Raw genomic sequence first — 19669 nt, 5'->3', positions numbered from 1 at the left:
GTTATTCTTTTTATTTGTCACATTGGCAACAACATTATAATCACACAAGTATTAATGCATTGTGTGGTTTACTTTGCCAACCCTTGCCCCTGATGGGCACTTCGTATCTAACATAATAAACTCTTAACCATCCTTGTCTGAAAGTTAGATAAACTGCAAAAACATTAATGAATTATAACTCACTTCAGAACATCATGCTGGGCAGCCCAAAGGTTCCTTTACATGGTGTGTTTAATGCTGCTGATTCCACTACTGTCAAAGAAATAACTATTTGGCTCAATATTTTGAATGTTTGGAAGTTGATAACAAGTCTAAACATGTCTTCATTGGCATTTTAAATAACAAAAATAAACTATTTGTACCAGAAACTGCAGCTACATATATTCAATGCATATAAGGATGCAACTTCGTGGTGTAGAAAATATCTAGTTTGCATACACTGACAAGGTTATGATCTATTTAGAAACAAAGCGTCTGTAGTTACAAAGATGAATGACAAGGTGCGTGCAGGTTGCGATCGTTTCAAGAGCTAAACATACAGAACTGACTTTATTTGATGGTTTCATCAGTTGCCTAATGATTCACAACAATATAAATATCATCATGAGCTAGTTATAATTGGCACACTTCCTACCATAAATCTGTAAACATATTTATCCTGCATCCGACGTTTGCCGTCGCGGTTGTCAACTCAAATCGCCGCCATGATGGAATTCGTTCTGAGCACTATGGGAAATATTTATTTTTAAACTTACAGAAATGAAACTAAAATCAAACTATTAATTGATCTTTACCACATACGTAACGATTTACTAAATAGAAACATAGCTAATAATGGTGTTTTAATATCTAATTCTCGTTCTGGCGTGGTCTGGTAGTTTGACCCGGAAGTGCACGTGCTATCCAATCGAGGTTGACCACGAGTACTGTCAACTTGGTCTATAACCGAGAGATGTTCTGGAGTAAACGCTGAGGTGTCTTTGCATCAGAGATGAGTGGGTTAACGCAGCCGATACAAATATTTCATACCGTGTCCCTCTTCATCTTTACTCTTGATCTCCTTAGCGATGGTGAGTACAAAATTTGTCAGTTGCTATTTTAAATTTGTAAATCGAAAACCATTGCCATTTCAATACCTCTTAAACAGTAAGTACTACGTGTGCTTTAATGATTTGGTGTAATCTGTATGTGTAGATATAACATGTATATATTTTCATCGTTCTCTTTGATTTTCTATGAAGAATTATTTTTGTTTGGTTTTCTGAAATACTTGGATATAAGTAGATCTTATTTCTTATTTTTAAGAAAGTAATATTGAATAGATTTATATTGTTTTGGACATGTTGGAATAAAACATAATAATAATAAATTTACAAATAGTTTCAGTAATTATTGGTCGCCGTATTGTGTAAAATGTTTGATAATTCATACTAAACTGTCACAAGTATCATTAATACCCAGTCTTTCATGAACATTGTCATACAAACTGCAATGTTATTATGTAATGTAAGGTTTTGAATCCTGGCTTATCAAGTACTGTTTAATGTTCAGACTTACTACATGAGTAATATTATCTTATTGGACATCTTTAAACATGTTAAAACAGTGAACATTTCAGATTTTAGCATCATCTCTGTTAAAAGTTTTGTTGGAAAGTTTGAACATTTGACAATATAATGGACATTTTATTATTAATGTAATATATTTAATGTCCATGACTATATATCGATGACAATGGTTCCATCATTCCTGAAGAGATATGAATAACAGGAGGAGGTTAACTAATAGGATATATCTGGCTCTGGGTATCTCAATCATTACAGGGCTGGGAAGGGATCTAAATTTATTAATGAATTATTTTTTGCAATGTTTCTTCACTTATGAACATGAATGATTTACCATTGTTACATTGTTTTAATGTGTATTAAATTTAGTTCAAAATTGCATTGACTCCTAAAACACATGCACATGTACAATATTGCTTTCTCGGCATGATCAGCTAAATATACATCAGGAGTCAGAGGTGGCTTCGAACATCGACATCTGCCAGGAACCAAGACCACCACTAACTTCCCTGAAGTTCTAGTCCATCTTTTTGTCAGTGTTACAAATTCTAATTGCTGTAGGCATGGTAGGTGGGCCTATCCATAAAAATGTTGGAATTGGAGAATATTCGAAGATATGGATAAAACCATTCAATTTAAATCTTTTGTAAATAGATATAATCTTTCAGCTGGTTGTTAAATCGATCATAGTGGGGAAAGAAATTGGTCGTTGCCCGAACAGCTTCAAGAAAAAGCCTCTCATATAGTAGTAGTAGTAGAAAGATTTTCAGGGAAATTGTGTTTCACAGGGCATTCACAATGATATTTTAGATGATCCTTTAGAATTTAAGCATCTGAAGTGAAGAATTGTGATTACCGTATTCGACGTAATAAGCACCCGGTGCGCTCCTAAAATTAGAATTAGGGGGCTCTTATTAGAATATTATTTTGGTGAAGAAAAACATAGTTGAAAGATAAATTTCGTGGTTTATGCTGACAGCCTAAAATGTTTATATACGACAGATATATTTTTCCAGATTTTAATTGCCCATAAATAAGGGTGCATATAACACACATGTGCGTATTATACCGAATAAATAAGTCTTGTGTACATTGATCAATCGGAAGGGATGCAAATTGGGATTGTTCACTTGCCAATATATCAGCAAATATCGCCGTGGGTGCTTATTACGTCGAATACGGTAATTAAAAATAGGTTATTTGAAACGTCTTTTATTCTTGCAATCATGTTACCTTCAATGGTTCATTTCATTCACTAGTCATTGCAGTTAACCTGACATTACAAGTCCATCAAGCACATGAGTTTTCAGTGTTAGCTACGATGAAATTGTTATTGTGACCAGTAGCTGGGGTCCATCATCAGTCTTGGTACATGCCATATTGTATGATGGTTATCACTGCACTCGGTAATAATCAACCTGAACGACAGTGGCCTGTAAATAATTGAGTCTGGACCAATCCGTACCATCCATTTATAGATATTGTGAACAAGGCCGTCAAGGTACGATGACCAGCAATCATCCAAGTCACCAGTCTGACCACATCATTCATTTGGCCTCCATGTAGTCATACAACATGTACAGGTTGCCGAGGACCAGTTCAAATGTGCCATTCCTCTTGGAAGACTGTTTGTTTGTTTGTTGTTTAACGCTGCACTCAGCAATAATCCAGCTAAATGACCCCGGCCTGTAAATAATCGAGTCTGAACCAGACAATCCATTGATTGACATCATGAGCATCGATCCACGCAATTGGGATACCTCTTGGAAGTGATAATGTTAATGCAAGAATGTTGACATTATAAATTATAGTTGTGAATAGTCACTACTCATGCAAATGTTTTCTACAAAAATCTAAGAAAAAATAACGTTTCCTGGCTTGCTTGGTAAAGACAATGCAGTATAACTTAATGACTTTGTGTATGTGGCATAGATTAATCCTCCACTCTACATGACATTGCAAGTTTAAGTCCCCTGGGGAGATTAATTTGCCTTATTGTTAAGCTGGTAGTTCAGCAGTCACATGTCCTCCACATGTTCCCACTCAGGTAGGCCTGGCACAGTCAGACAGCTGCTGTTATGTTCATCTCTGCAGATTAGCAAGTGATATCATTGAGTTTAGCCAGATTATAAAGATTTGAAACATTTACTATTCGTGGAATTATTTATGATTCATACTGAAGTGCTCTTGGCAGGCAAATTTGTGATATTGCTAAAAAAAATTCTTATTTTTGTAAATGTTGTAGAATTGGATTTTTTTTATTTCAAATTGGGAAGTTGTACTGTCATTTACTGCAAACTTGGGACCGAATATTAGCCTATGTGAGCAATTCTAGATAAATCCTTCTCATTTATCTTCATTGTGATTTTACTGTTATGAGATTTCACCCCTTAAGATCCGGGTTAGAAAGGGCAATCTTTTTCAATTGATCTCCCTTCACTAGCCCGCTAGGTGCGCTGACCCGGACAGTCCAAGATTGCCTTTGAATTAATATCTTGTTAACTTGCTAAACATTTTTACATGAACATGTACATTATCACAAAATGTCAAATTGACATCTGCAGATGTTTCTGAATAATTCTGCATTTATAGATATTTGATACTGTCCATTGAAACGTGATGGCCAGCTTGCCACTGGCAATTAACAGATATTTTTACAGTAGTCGTGTTACTCCAAGCGAATGATGCAGCATCTGTCGCACACAATCTCGTTTTTTTGTTTGTTGTTGTTGAATCCCGCACTTAGCAATATTCTAGCTACATGACGGCGGTCTGTAAATAATCGAGTCTGGACCAGACAATCAAGTGATTGACATCATGAGCATCGATCCACGCAATTGGGATCAATGATATGTGTAGCGGCCATAAAATTTCCGAGTCCCGTGATGGGATTCGAACCACGGACCTTCTGATCAGAGGTCGGACGCCTTGTCCACATGACCAAAGAGGTTAACCCCGTCAGCAAGCTGACAAGGTAAGGATGTCATCTGTGGGATGACTCCACGCCCTGCTACATACTCCCCCGTCAACAGAAGGCACGTCCCGGGCCGCATAGTAGGGTACTGAGGCTTAATTTGCTCAAATTTAATATGAACGTGCTCAGCCCCACGTTGGGCGCCAATGTAGCGGCCATAAAATTTCCGAGTCCCGTGATGGGATTCGAACCACGGACCTTCTGATCAGAGGTCGGACGCCTTGTCCACATGACCAAAGAGGTTAACAAGCTGACAAGGTAAGGATCTCATCTGTGGGATGACTCCACGCCCTGCTACATATGCATCAACCAAGTCAGCGAGTCTGACCACCCGATCCCGTTTGGTTGCTGAAGACCTATTCTACCCCGGATCTTCACGGGTCGCACACAATCACACTCAAATGACAGATTGAAAAAGAATTTTAATGATTTGTTTTTGATGTTAAGGTCATGTTAAGTCCAGTTTTTGTATAGCTATTTATGCAACAGACAGGTTAAGCTATTCCAGCTTCTGCACAATTCTTATCAACTTCTTTTGCTGCCCTGACTGACGGTCGTCCCCTAATTATCATTACCTGGTGTGTGTACCAAGTCAATCCCCATGGTAAACCATGTTTATCACTGTCAAAATATCATGCGATCTGTATACATGTAATATAAAGTGATTGATCTATATGTCTAGTCCCATATCTTCTCCTAGTTAAGGGGTGGCCTGGTTGTTAAGGCGCTTGCATGTCAAGTCAAAGCCCTGGTCTCCGTTTCCGACATGGATACAATGTATGAATCTCTGGTGTACAATCTCTGGTGTCCCAGGGATACTGCTGGAAAATTTGCTTAACATGGTGTAAAACTTCACTCACTCACTCACTCACCCACTCCCTCTTGTAATCAATAAAACACTTAACATTTTCAGAGCTAGCAGTTCTGTTAGAGCTGTATATTGCTGTATATTGCTGTCTACTGCAAAAAATCCTACTTTGCATGACAGTCATAAGAATAGTAACCATGGTAACTATTTGATTTTGCAGGTGTGGAGGGATCATCCAATGAGGTTCAGGAACATCTGGAGATGGGCAAGAAGCTGCTAGCAGCAGGACAGCTAGCAGACGCACTGTCACACTACCATGCAGCCGTGGGTGAGTCTGGCCACCATCTTGGATTTCTCCTCAAAACCTGCCTTGTTTCTGACCAACCCCTATCTCTTTATTCCAACACTTACATTTGTAGAGAACTTAGCAAATAAATAATGTGCTATCATATGCCACAGTCAACCACTGGAAATCACTGAAAGGTATACTGTTTCCTATTCCTGTATGTGTTTAGGGGTGGTCGGTTAGCCTAGTGGTTAAACATGTTTAAGCGTTCGCTCGCCATGCCGAAGACCCTGGGTTCAATTCCCGACATGGGTACAATGTGTGAAGCCCATTTCTGGTGTCCCCCGCCGCGATATATTTATGAATATTTTCAAATGTTTCAACCAGTGTCTGAATTCTTATTTTCTGAGCCGAAAAGATGTTGTTAGTTTAATCTCATTAAAATCAGATCTTCATTCTCACTACCGATATGAGGATATCCCACAATTATGGGGCATGTCAGAACGACCTTTCGAGAACTTTGACCAACCAATGGAATGACTGTCAAGAAGTTGTCATTATCAAATCAGAAAACAGCTTTCTCATGCTTTACGGCACTAGTTTCAAACTGGTAAAACATATTTTGACAAATTCTCGGTTAAAATATTGAAACTTAACTGAAGAACATTCTGGAATGGCAAATAGATGGCCTAGATTGTATGGATTCAGTTGTAAATCCTGTAACTGTTGTTCAGAATACCCCGTGTTAAAGTTTTCAAGGTTGCCTGATTTGAAAACACATTCCAACTATCATGTACATGATCTGGTAAGCGATGGTCTGATTGATAGGATTAAAGGTCGTTGTGACGTGACCCAAAATGGGTTGTCGTCAGATCTTTATTTAACGGTAGCGAGAACTAATTAGATTGTTGTTAGACTTTTCTTAGCAATTTCAGAACATGAAATGTATAGGTGTGTACAATATTATCAATGTAGGTCATTTTTTAACAGAACTCAAAAGGTGCTTTACGTATAATTTTCATAATTGTCTTTTGAAAACAGAACTCAAAATGTATTTCATGAATCATTGTGCTTCATCTTTTTTATATGAAATTTGAAATTCTTTTGAAAAAAGTCACTTGCAATCTTAAAAATAGTTTTGAACGCAACTCATTCTTGTATCATTGTCATGTTTCTCTGATTTCAACTGCTTGAATTATCTTATTTATTCTGTCTTTCCAGAGGGTGACCCTAGTAACTATTTGATATATTTCCGAAGAGCTACGGTATATCTCGCCCTTGGCAAGTCTAGATCAGCTTTACCTGACCTTGACAAGGTCATAGAGCTACGGCCAGATTTCACAGCTGTAAGTAAAGTGGCTTTTCTTTGTACTGGGGGAAGCATGTGCTTATAGGAAAGAAGCTAAACCACTTACCGTATACGACGTAATAAGCGTCCCGCTCTAATAAGCCCCCACAGCGATATTTGCTAATATATTGGCTAGTGAACAATCCCAATCAGCATCCCTTCCGATTGAACAATGTACACTAATACCCACTCGGGTGTTATATGCACCCTTAGTTATGAGCAATTAAATTCTGGAAAAATATATCTGTCGTATATAAACATTTCAGGCTGTCAGCATAAACCACGAAATTTATCCTTTAACTCTATTTTTTTTACCAAAATAATATTCTAACAAGAGCCCCCTATTTCTAATTTTGAGAGGGGGCACGGATGGCCCAGTCGTCTAAGGCGCCAAGATTTGCTTCGCAGAGTTGCATCCCTTGGGCATGCCAGAAACCTATGATTGTGGGTTCGAATCCTGGTTCGCCCCGATTATGTTTCTAGGTTTGTCAGCACCATACCCGTGCTCATGGGTTTCACCGAAGTGGTAAACGTCTGAGACCTGCATCACTTCGGGCTTTTCTTCCACATTAAGCTGACACGCCGCGATATAACTGGAATACTGTTAAAAGCGGCGTTAAACCCAACTCACTCACTCACTCTAATTTTGAGAGCGCCCTGGGCGCATATTACGTCAAATACGGTAGTAGTGATTCCATTGTCATGCAGAAGTTCCATAATAAAATTTCTGCTGAACAACTTTTGTCTTCAACATTTTAACATCATACCATTAAGTTATGTGCAGGCCCCCAGCAAGTAAGATTGACGTGGATCCAGTTGTGAGGCTTGTCGACTTGTTTGGTTGTGGGTCACCGTACCCTGATGGCATTGCTCATTATATCAATCACTAGTTTGTCTTGACCAGACAAGATTATTTATAGTCAACTTTCATATTGCTGAGAGCAGCTTTAATGAATAAACACATCAAATACCAGTGACATCTGGCAGCTCGCAGCTCGCAGGGTGAAACATTCAGCCAGAGGACACAAGTATGCAACTCCATGGTCCTCTTAGACTTCAGCCCAGGGGGGCGGTCGGGTAGCCTAGTGGTTAGAGCGTTCGCTCGTCACGCCGAAGACCCGGGTTCGATTCCCGACATGGGTACAATGTGTGAAGCCCATTTCTGGTGTCCCCCGCCGCGATATTGCTGGAATATTGCTAAAAGCGGCGTAAAACCTCACTCACTCACTCACTTCAGCCCAGGCAGGAGTAACAATATGTTAATCCCGCCTATTGCAAGAGTGAATATTGACAATCATGCAGTTATTGTATGTGGCCCAACTGATACAATACTGTGTACAATGATGAAGTGCTATACGTATTTCTCTTACAACACAAGGTGGGACGGGTGGCCCAGTCGTCTAAGGCGCCGTGATTCACTGTGCAGAGTTGCGTCCCTTGGGCACGCCAGAAACATTTGATTGTGGGTTCAAATCCCTGTTCGCCAAGATTATGTTTCTAGGTTTGTCAGCACCATACCGGTGCTCATGGGTTTCACCGAAGTGGTAAACGTCTGAGACCTGCATCACTTCGGGCTTTCCTCCCACATTAAGCTGACATGCCATGATATAACTGTAATACTGTTAAAAGCGGCGTTAAACTCACTCACTCACTCACTCACTCACTCTCACAACACAAAATCTACGTCACTGAGTGAAATGACTGAATTATTTGAAAGGTCTAATGTATTTAAATGTGGTTGTGTTCTTTTGTTGTATTTGTTTATTTGTTTTGCAGGCCAGGCTACAGAGAGGAAATGTTTTATTAAAACAAGGAAAATTAGATGATGCTTTGGATGATTATGAGAGTGTGGTGAGTAGATTCAAGATAATATGGGTATTTCTGAATATTTCACCTTATCTTTGTCGAAAAAATTTCAAAGCAAAGTCTGGAATGAAAATCGCCATTTTAAAACTGGTACCGTAAAGCTTGAGATAGCTGCTTTCTGATTGGCTAGTGTAGACTTCATGTTAATCATTTCATTGGTTGGTCAAGTACAAGAAAGGTGATGTGTAATGGAAAGTCCTCAGATCTATGTGTAGCAGTAGCGAGAACCCAATCTCATGAAAATCAGATTTTATTTCTCGCTATCGCTAAACAAGGATCTGAGGACATCCCATTAAGGGTCACGTCAGAACCACTTTTCATCCAACCAATCAGAGCATCGCTTACCAGACCATGAAAGTGACTGTCAGAATGTGATTTCTAATCATGCAACCACGAAATATTTAACACAGGGTATTCTGAACGACAGTTACGGGTTTTATGATTATATCATACAATCTAGGCAATCTATAAGCCATTCCAGAATGTTAATTTTTTTAATCGAGAATACGTCAAAATATGTTTCGAAGCGTAGTCGCCAGTTTGAAACTAGTGTTGAAAGCTCGAGAAAGCCTTCTGATTGGCTAATGTCGATTTCTTGTCAGTCATTTCATTGGTCGGTCAAAATTCGCGAAAAGTCGTTCTGACGTGACCCGTAGTGGGATGTCCTCAGATCTTTGTTTAGCGGCAGCAAAAACTAAGATCTAATTTTAATGAGATAAAGCGAGAACCATGATTTATGTTTAATGAGATTGAAATTGTGACAGGTTGTCAGCCTCTGTAACATGGTTGATTGCGTGTTACGTAGCTGTGGTGTTGTTCATTACATGCACCACTGGTTTCTCTGGCTCAAACAAAGTATGTTGTTCGAAAACTTTTCAAAACTCGGAGTGGCACCATCTGTCCAATTATAAATTATAGATCCCGTTTTGAATGTTTTGGGTTTTTTTGTAGATAATATTAGTTTGGTGCAACATACAATAGACTAATCAAAACTTGCACAGATCCATGACCAGGTAATAATATATCATCTGATTAACATGAGACCCATGAATATTCAGGTTAGAATTGGTCTTCAGCGATCCATGCTTGTCATAAGAGGCAACTAACAGGCAGTAAGGCTCGCTTAGTTGGTTGATGCATGTCATCATGTCCCAGTTTTGTGGATCGATGCTCATGTTATCAATCACTTGATTGTCTGGTCCAGACTCGAATATTTAGAGACCGGCGTCGTATAGCTGGAATATTGCTGAGTGTGGCATTAACCAACCAACAAACAAACAATAACATCATTTTCTGGTTTCCAGGCTGAGAAAGACCCCGACAATGAGGATGCAGTGAAACAGATTGAACTGATCCAACCACTGGAAGAGGATATTCATCAGGCCAAAGAGTTTTATAAACATGCTCACTTTAAGGAGGCTATTGACCTGTTGTCTCGGGCTATAGAGGTGAGTGACCTTCCTTTGTTGCTTGTCCTCATCTAACTCACCAAGTGTTGTGAATGTCTGGTTTGATAAGTATACTTCTCAACATATACCGTATTCGATGTAATAAGCGCCCTAGGCTTTCTCAAAATTAGAAATAGGGGGCTGTTATTAGAATATTATATTTTGGGGGGAAAAACAGTGTTGAAAGATAAATTTCATATTTAATGCTGACAGCCTGAAATGTTTATGTATGACAGATATATTTGTCCAGAAGTTAATTGCCCATAATTAAGGATGCATATAACACACAAGTGCGTATTATACGCGAATAAATATGTCTTGTGTACATTGATCAATCGGAAGGGGTGCTAATTGGGATTGTTCACTAGCCAATATATTAGCAAATATCGCTGTGGGTGCTTATTAGAGCGGGGCGCTTATTACGTCGATTACGGTACTAAGTACTAAAATCTTCAGTTAACATTGTGGTCCTCCCCACCTGTTCTTCAACTCTTGATCTGTTGCTATGTTCTAGATCTGCCCCTGGGACCCGGAGTTACGTGAGATCCGAGCGGAGTGCTACATTGCCGAGGGGGATCTGTTCAAGGCCACCGGAGACATTCGCCCCACCACCAAACTGAGGCCAGACAATACCAAGGGATATTATAAACTCAGCAAACTGTACTACAACATGGGCGAATCCGATGAATCTCTGACGTGAGTGCTTGCTGGCCTTTTACAGTGGTCTAATGGTAGAGCGTCCGCCCAGAGAGCTGAAGGTCCCGGGTTCGATCCCCAGCCACGTCATACCAAAAGACGTTAAAATATGGTACTTGTTGTTACCCTGTCTGGTGCTCGGCAAAAAGGGGCTAAAACAAGGACTGGTCGGCTCGGAGGCAGTATACTGTGTCTGAGTGGGGTATTCATGTTAAACTGGGGCATGGTATCTCAGTGAGCTAGCACTATAAATCGGCATCAGTCCGGACTAGTACAAGCAGCCACACACACACATACACGTGCATGCACGTCCCTATATAAGTGCAATAATCTTGGATGCGACATTAAACCCCATTTCACCTCACCTCACCTTTTACAGTGTTTGAAACTAAGGGGGGGTCCTTGAGCTTAGCTCCTATAGTATTTAGATCTAGACACCCAGGAAACTTTTTTCATTACAGAAACCCTGTACAGCATCCTGTGACTTGATTTTGAAGACTAGGTGTGATATGGTTTGTTTAATAGTTGTTACTAAACTAAAGAGAAATAAGTATGAATAAGTATAACATGTTAATATGAACAAAATCCACTGTTGATCTTTTGTTGTGATCCCATGGTACGGTACACATCCCACAGTGTCTACGTCATGGTGAGCTTGCTGCTGGTGGCTCTTTGTAGTTCCTGAGCTTTTCTGGTTGAATTTAGAATTTGCACCCACCAATGATCTGATCAGCAGTCAGTTCATGGTCTTGAGGTTTCACCACATTTGTAATCAGGACTAGAAACTCAGAGGCAGAGCGTATTGTTGACTGTCTTCATATGTCACACCTTCCCGAGGCAACAGAGTTAACTGACTATAAAAGTCCAGTTTCCACCCTTGCCAAAACTAGGCTCGTATTATGGAGTTACATTTTGGCTGGACTAACGAGTCTATGTATAGTCCAATCAAAATCGTGCACCGAAATCGAAATCCGGTTCGTAAACTGTCATGCAGATTTCGGTCGATTGCAGGATTTGCAAAGCATGTGCACCAACAACTCTTTGTCAACAGTTATTTTCTAAATCTTTTCATGTTTTTAATCAAGGTGTTCACATGATTTGATGCATTTCGCGATGTAAGACCCGCTTTATCACAATATAGATCTTTATTATCGATCAGATCGTCCTGACTGGGCGCCACCATTTTGGGTGAAGCAAACGCAAGTGATACGAGAGGTGGAATCTCCTCTCCACAGGAGAGGCTTAGAGGGGACATAAATGGTAATAGCCACTGGTGGCGCTACGATCGAGCCCAGTAATTCCAGCCTAGTTCGGCAAGGGTGGAAACTGGACTTTTAAAGTCAGTTAACTCTCTTGCCTTGGGAAGATGCATATGTCACTGTTACACACCTGTTAGGCATCAAAATATTGAAGATAAAACACTATGAAAATTAATTCAAATAGATCTTTTATTGCATTAGAATGTGGATGACTATCTTCATTTTGTCTAAATACTAAACTGTTCTACTGGCATATTTTTATATAAGTTGGTAAGTAACAATAAAGACAAGTTATTTTATGGATGAAAACTTCTTTTTTGCATTGATGCAACGCTTCGGTATGGATCCTTACACCGTTGTCAAGCAAGAGGAAGTAAGACAGGGTTACATACATTTAATGAGGATTAACAAAAACAACAATTGGGCATAAATGAAAGCTCCAGCAATTAATCCTATCAGCATTGTATATCTGTGGCTGTCATGTCACTAAATATCTCCCTAACATGTACGAGTGCGAGACTGTCGGATTATCGGGTCTGAATAGCACTGATTTAATCAGTTCCCATCATTAGTGTCAGATAAAGCCGAGTGTCGGATTAACGAGACTTGACGGTACTGGCATCCACATACCCGATAAACATTTCATGGCATCCATGGTACTTGCACTGTGGCATCTGAAATACCACTGGCTCTGCATCCGGCGTTCCAAAAGGGCTTTGCAGAGTTGCATCCCCATGGCAGGCCAGAAACCAATGATCTTAGATTCAAATCCCAGATACTGTTTAAAAGTGATGTGAAGCCAAACCAACTGACTCACATTGTGCCCCTTGCCTTCTCCCCACAGGCAAATCCGTGAGTGCCTTAAGCTGGATCCTGACCACAAGGAATGCTTCAGCCACTACAAGAAGGTCAAGAAGCTGGTCAAGCAGATCGAGGCCGCCCAGACCTACAGCAACGAGGAGAATTTCGATGACTGTATAGACAAGGCCAAGTCTATGCTCAAGACGGAGCCGAATGTCCATCCCTACGTGCTCCGCGCTCACTCACATCTGTGTCATTGTCATTCCAAGGTCAGTTCTGGTAGTATTGTCTGGTGTGTCCTTGATAGGGGAGGGGTAGCCCAGTCGTCTAAGGCGCCGCGATTCGCTGTGCAGAGTTACATCCCCTGGGCATGCCAGAAACCTATGATTGTGGGTTCAAATCCTGGTTCGCCCCAATTATGTTTCTAGGTTTGTCAGCACCATACCCGTGCTCATGGGTTTCACCAAAGTGGTAAACATCTGAGACCTGCATCACTTCGGGCTATCCTCCCACATTAAGCTGACACGCCGTGATGTAACTGGAATACTGTTAAAAACGACCTCTCACTCACTCACTCACAATAGGTCCCAACTATCCAATGATTTTTTGTGAATCTACTTGCCTCTTAAATCCAACTGGGGTGAGTGAGTGAGTATGGTTTTACGCCGCTTTTAGCAATATTCCAGCAACATGACGGGAATCGAACCATGGTCTTCAGCGTGACAAGTGGACCTATTCTAACCCGCAATACCCACAGATCAATGGCTCTAAGCAGACTATAATCCATTTCAGTTTATGATGAAAGATCTGTGTGATGGTACCCTGACAATGTGAGTTTTTGGTCCCATTAGGAACCAGTTTTGTCAGGACCAGACTCAGTAATTTACCTGCTGCTGTGATGTATGGCTGGTTGTAGCTTAAAATACCATTCACTAGTTGATACCATGTGTGACTCTGGTGTCTGCAGGGGGGTCATGTGAGCGATGCTTTGATGATCTGCGAGGAAGTTCTGGAGTTGGACCCGCAGAACATTGACGCCCTGGCAGACCGGGCGGAGGCACACATACTGAACGAAGACTTCCAGGCAGGTCAGTCCCATTGGATAATGCTGCAAATACTGCTAAATCTTGCTATATGATATTGACTCACTCACTGCACAATATAAGTCTCACCTAGTATTGAATGTACTTCAATGTTCAACCATCAAATGGTGCACGTGGTATTTATGATGCGGGGACACGGGTGGCCCAGTCGTCTAAGGCGCCGCTATTGGCTGTGCAGAGTTGCATCACTTGGGCACGCCAGAAACCTATGATTGTGGGTTCGAATCCCGGTTTGCCCCGATTATGTTTCTAGGTTTGTCAGCACCATACCCGTGCTCGTGGGTTTCACCGAAGTGGTAAACGTCTGAGACCTGCATCACTTCGGGCTTTCCTCCCACATTAAGCTGACACGCCGTGATATAACTGGAATACTGTTAATAGCTGCGATAAATCCAACTCACTCACTCTTTATGATGCCATTTTTCTCAGATTGTATCAAATTGATTGTGTAACTAAGAGAAGTAACAAATTTTGTTTGGAACATGCTTTGGTGACTGTCCAATCATAGTCTAAAAATAACTGTGTCAAACTGCAGGCTAAATTTTGATTGTGCCAAATATATGGGTTTTTTCTGAAGAACAAAGTCTATCAAATGTGAATTACTGATTTTCAGGCAAGTAGAAATGCTTCTTCTTTCATAGTCAGGAAGATCCACTTGGATTTACCTTTTCAGAAACTATGTGCTTAGCAGTACTGTAAGAGGATGATCTGAAAGCAAGCAGGACACAGTGTCTTTGGGTTCATAAGTAAAACATCTTCCCGAGGCAAGAGAGTTAAAGTCCAGTTTCCACCCTTGCCGAACTAGGGTTCAAACAAAATGGTGGCGCCCAGTCAAGACGATCTTATTGATAATCAAGATCTATATTGTGATAAAACGAGTCTTACATCGCGAAGTGCATCAAATCATGTGAGCACCTTGATTAAAAGCATGAAAAGATTTAGAAAATATCTGTTGAAAACGAGTTCGCGGTGCACATGCTTTGCAAATCCTGCTGTCGACCAAAATCTGCATGACACTTTACGAACCGGATTTCAATTTCGGTGCGCGATTTTGATTGGACTATGCATAGACTCGTTAGTCCAGCCAAAATGTAACTCCATAATACCAGCCTAGTTCGGCAAGGGTGGAAACTGGACTTTCATAGTCAGTTAACTCTCTTGCCTCGGGGAGATGAAGTAAAAGAATGACATAATAAAGTTGCTTCATTTTTTTCAGGATTTTCAAATACATCAGAAATTCTGAAAATAAAACTACATTAAAGAAATCATGCTAACTTTTGATTGCATGTTTCAGCCATCAACGACTACCAGGAGGCTGCCGGTATCGACGAGAACAACCGACGGATACAGGACGGCCTCAATAAAGCTCAGAAGATGCTCAAACAGTCCCAGAAACGGGACTACTATAAGATATTAGGGGTTAAAAGGTAGGATGCCTGTGTCTGTAGTTTGGATGTACACTGGACAGTTTATACCTAAAAATATTGTTGACTTGAACATGCACTAAATCATTGTTGCTGTGGTTACCACTGCCCTTTTGGCATGTGATTAGTCTGTCACCACTTCTATTTTTTATTTCATTATTCTAATACTGTTGTATTTACATTTACCCAGTTTAATGCAATCCGTTGTGTTCATCAATCCGTTATGTTCTACAATCCATTGTGTTTATCAATCCATTGTGTTCATCAATCTGTTGTGTGTATCAATCCGTTAAGTGTATCAATCCGTTGTGTTCATCAATCCGTTGTGTTCATCAATCCGTTGTGTTCATCAATCCGTTGTGTGTATCAATCCGTAGTGTTCATCAATCTCTTGTTTTCATCAATCCGTTGTGTTCATCAATCCATTGTTTTCATCAATCCCTTGTGTTCACCAATATCTTGTCTTCATCAATCCGTTGTGTTCACCAATCCCTTGTGTTCATCAATCCCTTGTGTTCACCAATCTCTTGTCTTCATCAATCTGTTGTTTTCATCAATCCGTTGTGTTCACCAATCCCTTGTGTTCATCAATCTGTTGTGTTCATCAATCCGTTGTGTTCACCAATCCATTTTGTCCATCAATCCACTGGGGTCATCAATCCCTTGTGTTCATCAATCCGTTGTGTTCACCAATACCTTGTGTTCACCAATCCCTTGTGTTCATCAATCTCTTGTGTTCATCAATCTGTTGTGTTCACCAATCCCTTGTGTTCATCAATCTGTTGTGTTCATCAATCCCTTGTGTTCATCAATCTGTTGTGTTCATCAATCCGTTTTGTTCACCAATCCCTTGTGTTCATCAATCTGTTGTGTTCACCAATCCCTTGTGTTCACTAATCCCTTGTGTTCATCAATCTGTTGTGTTCATCAATCCGTTGTATTCATCAATCCCTTGTGTTCACTAATCCCTTGTGTTCATTAATCTGTTGTGTTCATCAATCCGTTGTATTCATTAATCCCTTGTGTTCATCAATCCCTTGTGTTCATCAATCTCTTGTTTTCACCAATCTGTTGTGTTCACCAATCCGTTGTGTTCATCAATCTGTTGTGTTCATCAATCCGTTGTGTTCACCAATCCCTTGTGTTCACCAATCCGTTGTGTTCACCAATCCCTTGTGTTCACCACTCCGTTGTGTTCATCAATCCTTGTGTTCATCAATCCGTTGTGTTCACCAATCCCTTGTGTTCATCAATCCGTTGTGTTCACCAATCCCTTGTGTTCACCAATCCCTTGTGTTCATCAATCTGTTGTGTTCATCAATCCGTTGTGTTCACCAATCCGTTGTGTTCACCAATCCGTTGTGTTCACCAATCCCTTGTGTTCACCAATCCCTTGTGTTCACCAATCGGTTGTGTTCATCAATCGGTTGTGTTCATCAATCGGTTGTGTTCATCAATCTGTTGTGTTCATCAATCTGTTGTGTTCACCAATCCCTTGTGTTCATCAATCTGTTGTGTTCACCAATCCCTTGTGTTCATCAATCTGTTGTGTTCACCAATCCCTTGTGTTCATCAATCCGTTGTGTTCATCAATCCGTTGTGTTCACCAATCCCTTGTGTTCATCAATCCATTGTGTTCATCAATCCGTTGTGTTCATCAATCCGTTGTGTTCACCAATCCGCTGTGTTCACCAATCCGTTGTGTTCACCAATCCCTTGTGTTCATCAATCCGTTGTGTTCACCAATCCCTTGTGTTCATCAATCCATTGTGTTCATCAATTAGTTGTGTTCATCAATCTGTTGTGTTCACCAATCCGCTGTGTTCACCAATCCGCTGTGTTCACCAATCCCTTGTGTGTTCAGGACGGCCAGAAAGAAGGAGATACTGAAAGCCTACAGGAAACTGGCAATGGTGTGGCATCCGGACAAGTATCCTGAGGGAGACGATAAAAAGAAAGCAGAAAAGAAGTTCATAGATTTGGCAGCTGCAAAGGAAGTGCTCACTAATCCAGGTAGGATTATGGGTAATTCTAGGGGCAGCCATCATGTATCATGTCCCGGGTGAAAACAAAACTGAAATCTTAAGCAGTTTTACGTTCACATTTTCTATTAAACAGATGCTGTCAGGTTGAATATCTTTTGTTAAATTAGTAAAACGTCTTTTAAGGTGCAACCTCTTGCGTGTAATGAATATCAAGGGTCAGTGTATTGTTCCTGTGTATTTAGGGCCCCGCTACACAATATTCATTCTGATGTTATTTGACATAATCTTCAATTTTTGTTAATTTCCATTTTACAAAAGAAAATGTATCTAAAGCATTATTGGACAATGTGTTGAAAAGACATTGTCTATACCATGTCTGTTTGGTGTTTGACAGAAAAGCGGCAGCGTTACGACAATGGGGAAGACCCCCTGGACCCAGAGGAGCAGCATCAGCAAGGAAATCCATTCTTCCATCAGGGATTTAATCCATTCGGAGGCGGCGGCGGAGGAGGAGGCGGCTATTCTTTCAAATTCCATTTCAATTGACCCCCAAAGAGGCCTAGATGCTATTTTATGCTCGACATTGTAAATTATACATTGGCCATTTGTATATTCTCCATTCTCATGGTTGCCATAGAAACATGGGGGAAAGAACTAAATTGTATGCAGGGTAAAAAACTCACTTACTTGGTTATTAGGTGAACCGAAAAGGTTTTGTGAGAAGGGGAAAGTTTCCTTCAACTATATTTCACAACAAGATCAATCAACGAAATAAGAAGTGACAGGCTAATCCAGTAACAAAGGGCCTCAACCGGGAGATTTTCTGGTTCAAAATGTGGTGCAATTTGTTGTTTCACTGACAAATTCCCCATTAATATTAATCATATCATAAATATGATACTATCACCAAGATTTTTTTTTTTTTTAAAGTGGGCTGCATAACCAATGACTGAATAATCAATTTGTTGAGTATTGATTGGACAACAGGTTGTTCTACAATGTGATATTGGTTGCACTTGCAGTAAATGACAAATGAGTTTGGACACGAAGCCCCGCGCTCATTGGCAGCCTCAAAGTGGTAGTTGTGTAAGATTGGCATCACTTTGGGCTGTCCCCCCTCTTTAGGCTGACACTGTGACATTACAGCTGTTTAGTCTGTATTAACCCACACGTGTATATTTCTGAAAAATACACCACAAACTTGTGCGTAAAAAAATAGAAAAAAATGTCAAGTTGTTTTGGCAATACCAGTATGAAGCAATACAAAGGTTGCTAAGCAACAGTCTTTCTCGCCATGTTTCTGACAATGGCAAGGTCTCAAATCCCTGTATATATATAAGCATGGAAGGAAATGTGTGGATTGAATGGTTGAGAACACGGAGCTGTATTTATTTTCAAATCTGTTGGATATGTGAATCACTTGAAATAACATGTTTTCTCTGGTGCAATTCTAATTGTTGCTGATTTCTGTGTGGTGAATGATATATTTGTGAGTTGTGTGCTTTCATGCAGATTTTTGTGCGTATTAAGCAAGTATTGAAATACAGGAGGACATTTCTCCATTTGGACCTCCTTTCATTTGTTTACTGGGAATATTCTGTACCACCACTGCCTGGGAGATAATTTGTTACAAAACATCTTATAGAATCTGTTGAACTATGTAGTTAGCATATCAATGAAATTTGAATGCTTTGATAACGTATTGTAGTAATATTTTAAACCCATGTTGCATATAGACTTGTAAATTACTCCCCAGGGCTCATGTGCACAAAGAAGTCTTAGCATCATGACTTCAGTAAATAACATTTATGACGAACATGCTTATAACAAACTGATGGATATAAAGAACACACTTATAATGAACTGATGGATATAACAAATAGTTTTTTCGGTCCCAGTCATCAGCTGGATATTTTATATCATAAATTTGATGGACATAGCAAACACGCTTATAACGAGATAACGGATATAGTGACCTCACTTCGTGGTCCGGTGTGTCCTAGTCAACAACAATGTTTGTTTATGAAAACTGTTAGTCTCTGAGCTGGTAACCTGTCATCAATCAGCCTATCAACAGATTCGTGGCTATGTGCGACTGTTCACAGC

At 40.1% G+C, this 19669-nt stretch overlaps 2 protein-coding genes across 3 annotated transcripts in view; one reads left to right on the top strand and one right to left on the bottom strand.

Annotated features, from left to right (window-relative positions):
* LOC124141363 (cilium assembly protein DZIP1L-like) overlaps window positions 1–720 on the bottom strand; it is a 43777-nt gene extending 43057 nt beyond the window's left edge. The window contains exons 1-2 of one of the 2 annotated variants that reach the window (XM_046509356.2): window positions 635–720; window positions 184–252 (exon numbers count right to left, since the gene is read on the bottom strand). The gene's annotated coding sequence lies outside the window, so the exon portion shown is untranslated. The remainder of the gene's footprint in view (window positions 1–183; window positions 253–634) is intronic. The other variant, XM_046509358.2, reaches the window with a different exon arrangement.
* A 184-nt stretch (window positions 721–904) lies between these two features.
* Window positions 905–19101, top strand: LOC124141364 (dnaJ homolog subfamily C member 3-like). Its single transcript, XM_046509359.2, has 11 exons — window positions 905–1070; window positions 5568–5675; window positions 6855–6979; window positions 8758–8832; window positions 10152–10295; window positions 10810–10991; window positions 13095–13320; window positions 14019–14139; window positions 15449–15581; window positions 17443–17591; window positions 17958–19101. Exons 1-11 carry the CDS (start codon window positions 992–994, stop codon window positions 18107–18109), a joined length of 1494 nt encoding a protein of 497 aa, XP_046365315.1. The 5' UTR covers window positions 905–991; the 3' UTR covers window positions 18110–19101.
* Window positions 19102–19669: the final 568 nt, after the last annotated feature.

Source organism: Haliotis rufescens, unplaced genomic scaffold, assembly GCF_023055435.1.
Source record: "Haliotis rufescens isolate VD_foot unplaced genomic scaffold, xgHalRufe1.0.p SCAF_25, whole genome shotgun sequence".
NCBI classification, from domain to species: Eukaryota; Metazoa; Mollusca; class Gastropoda; order Lepetellida; family Haliotidae; genus Haliotis; species Haliotis rufescens.
Note: the sequence above shows the minus strand (reverse complement) of the source record. Positions and strands in the feature narration are given on the sequence as shown.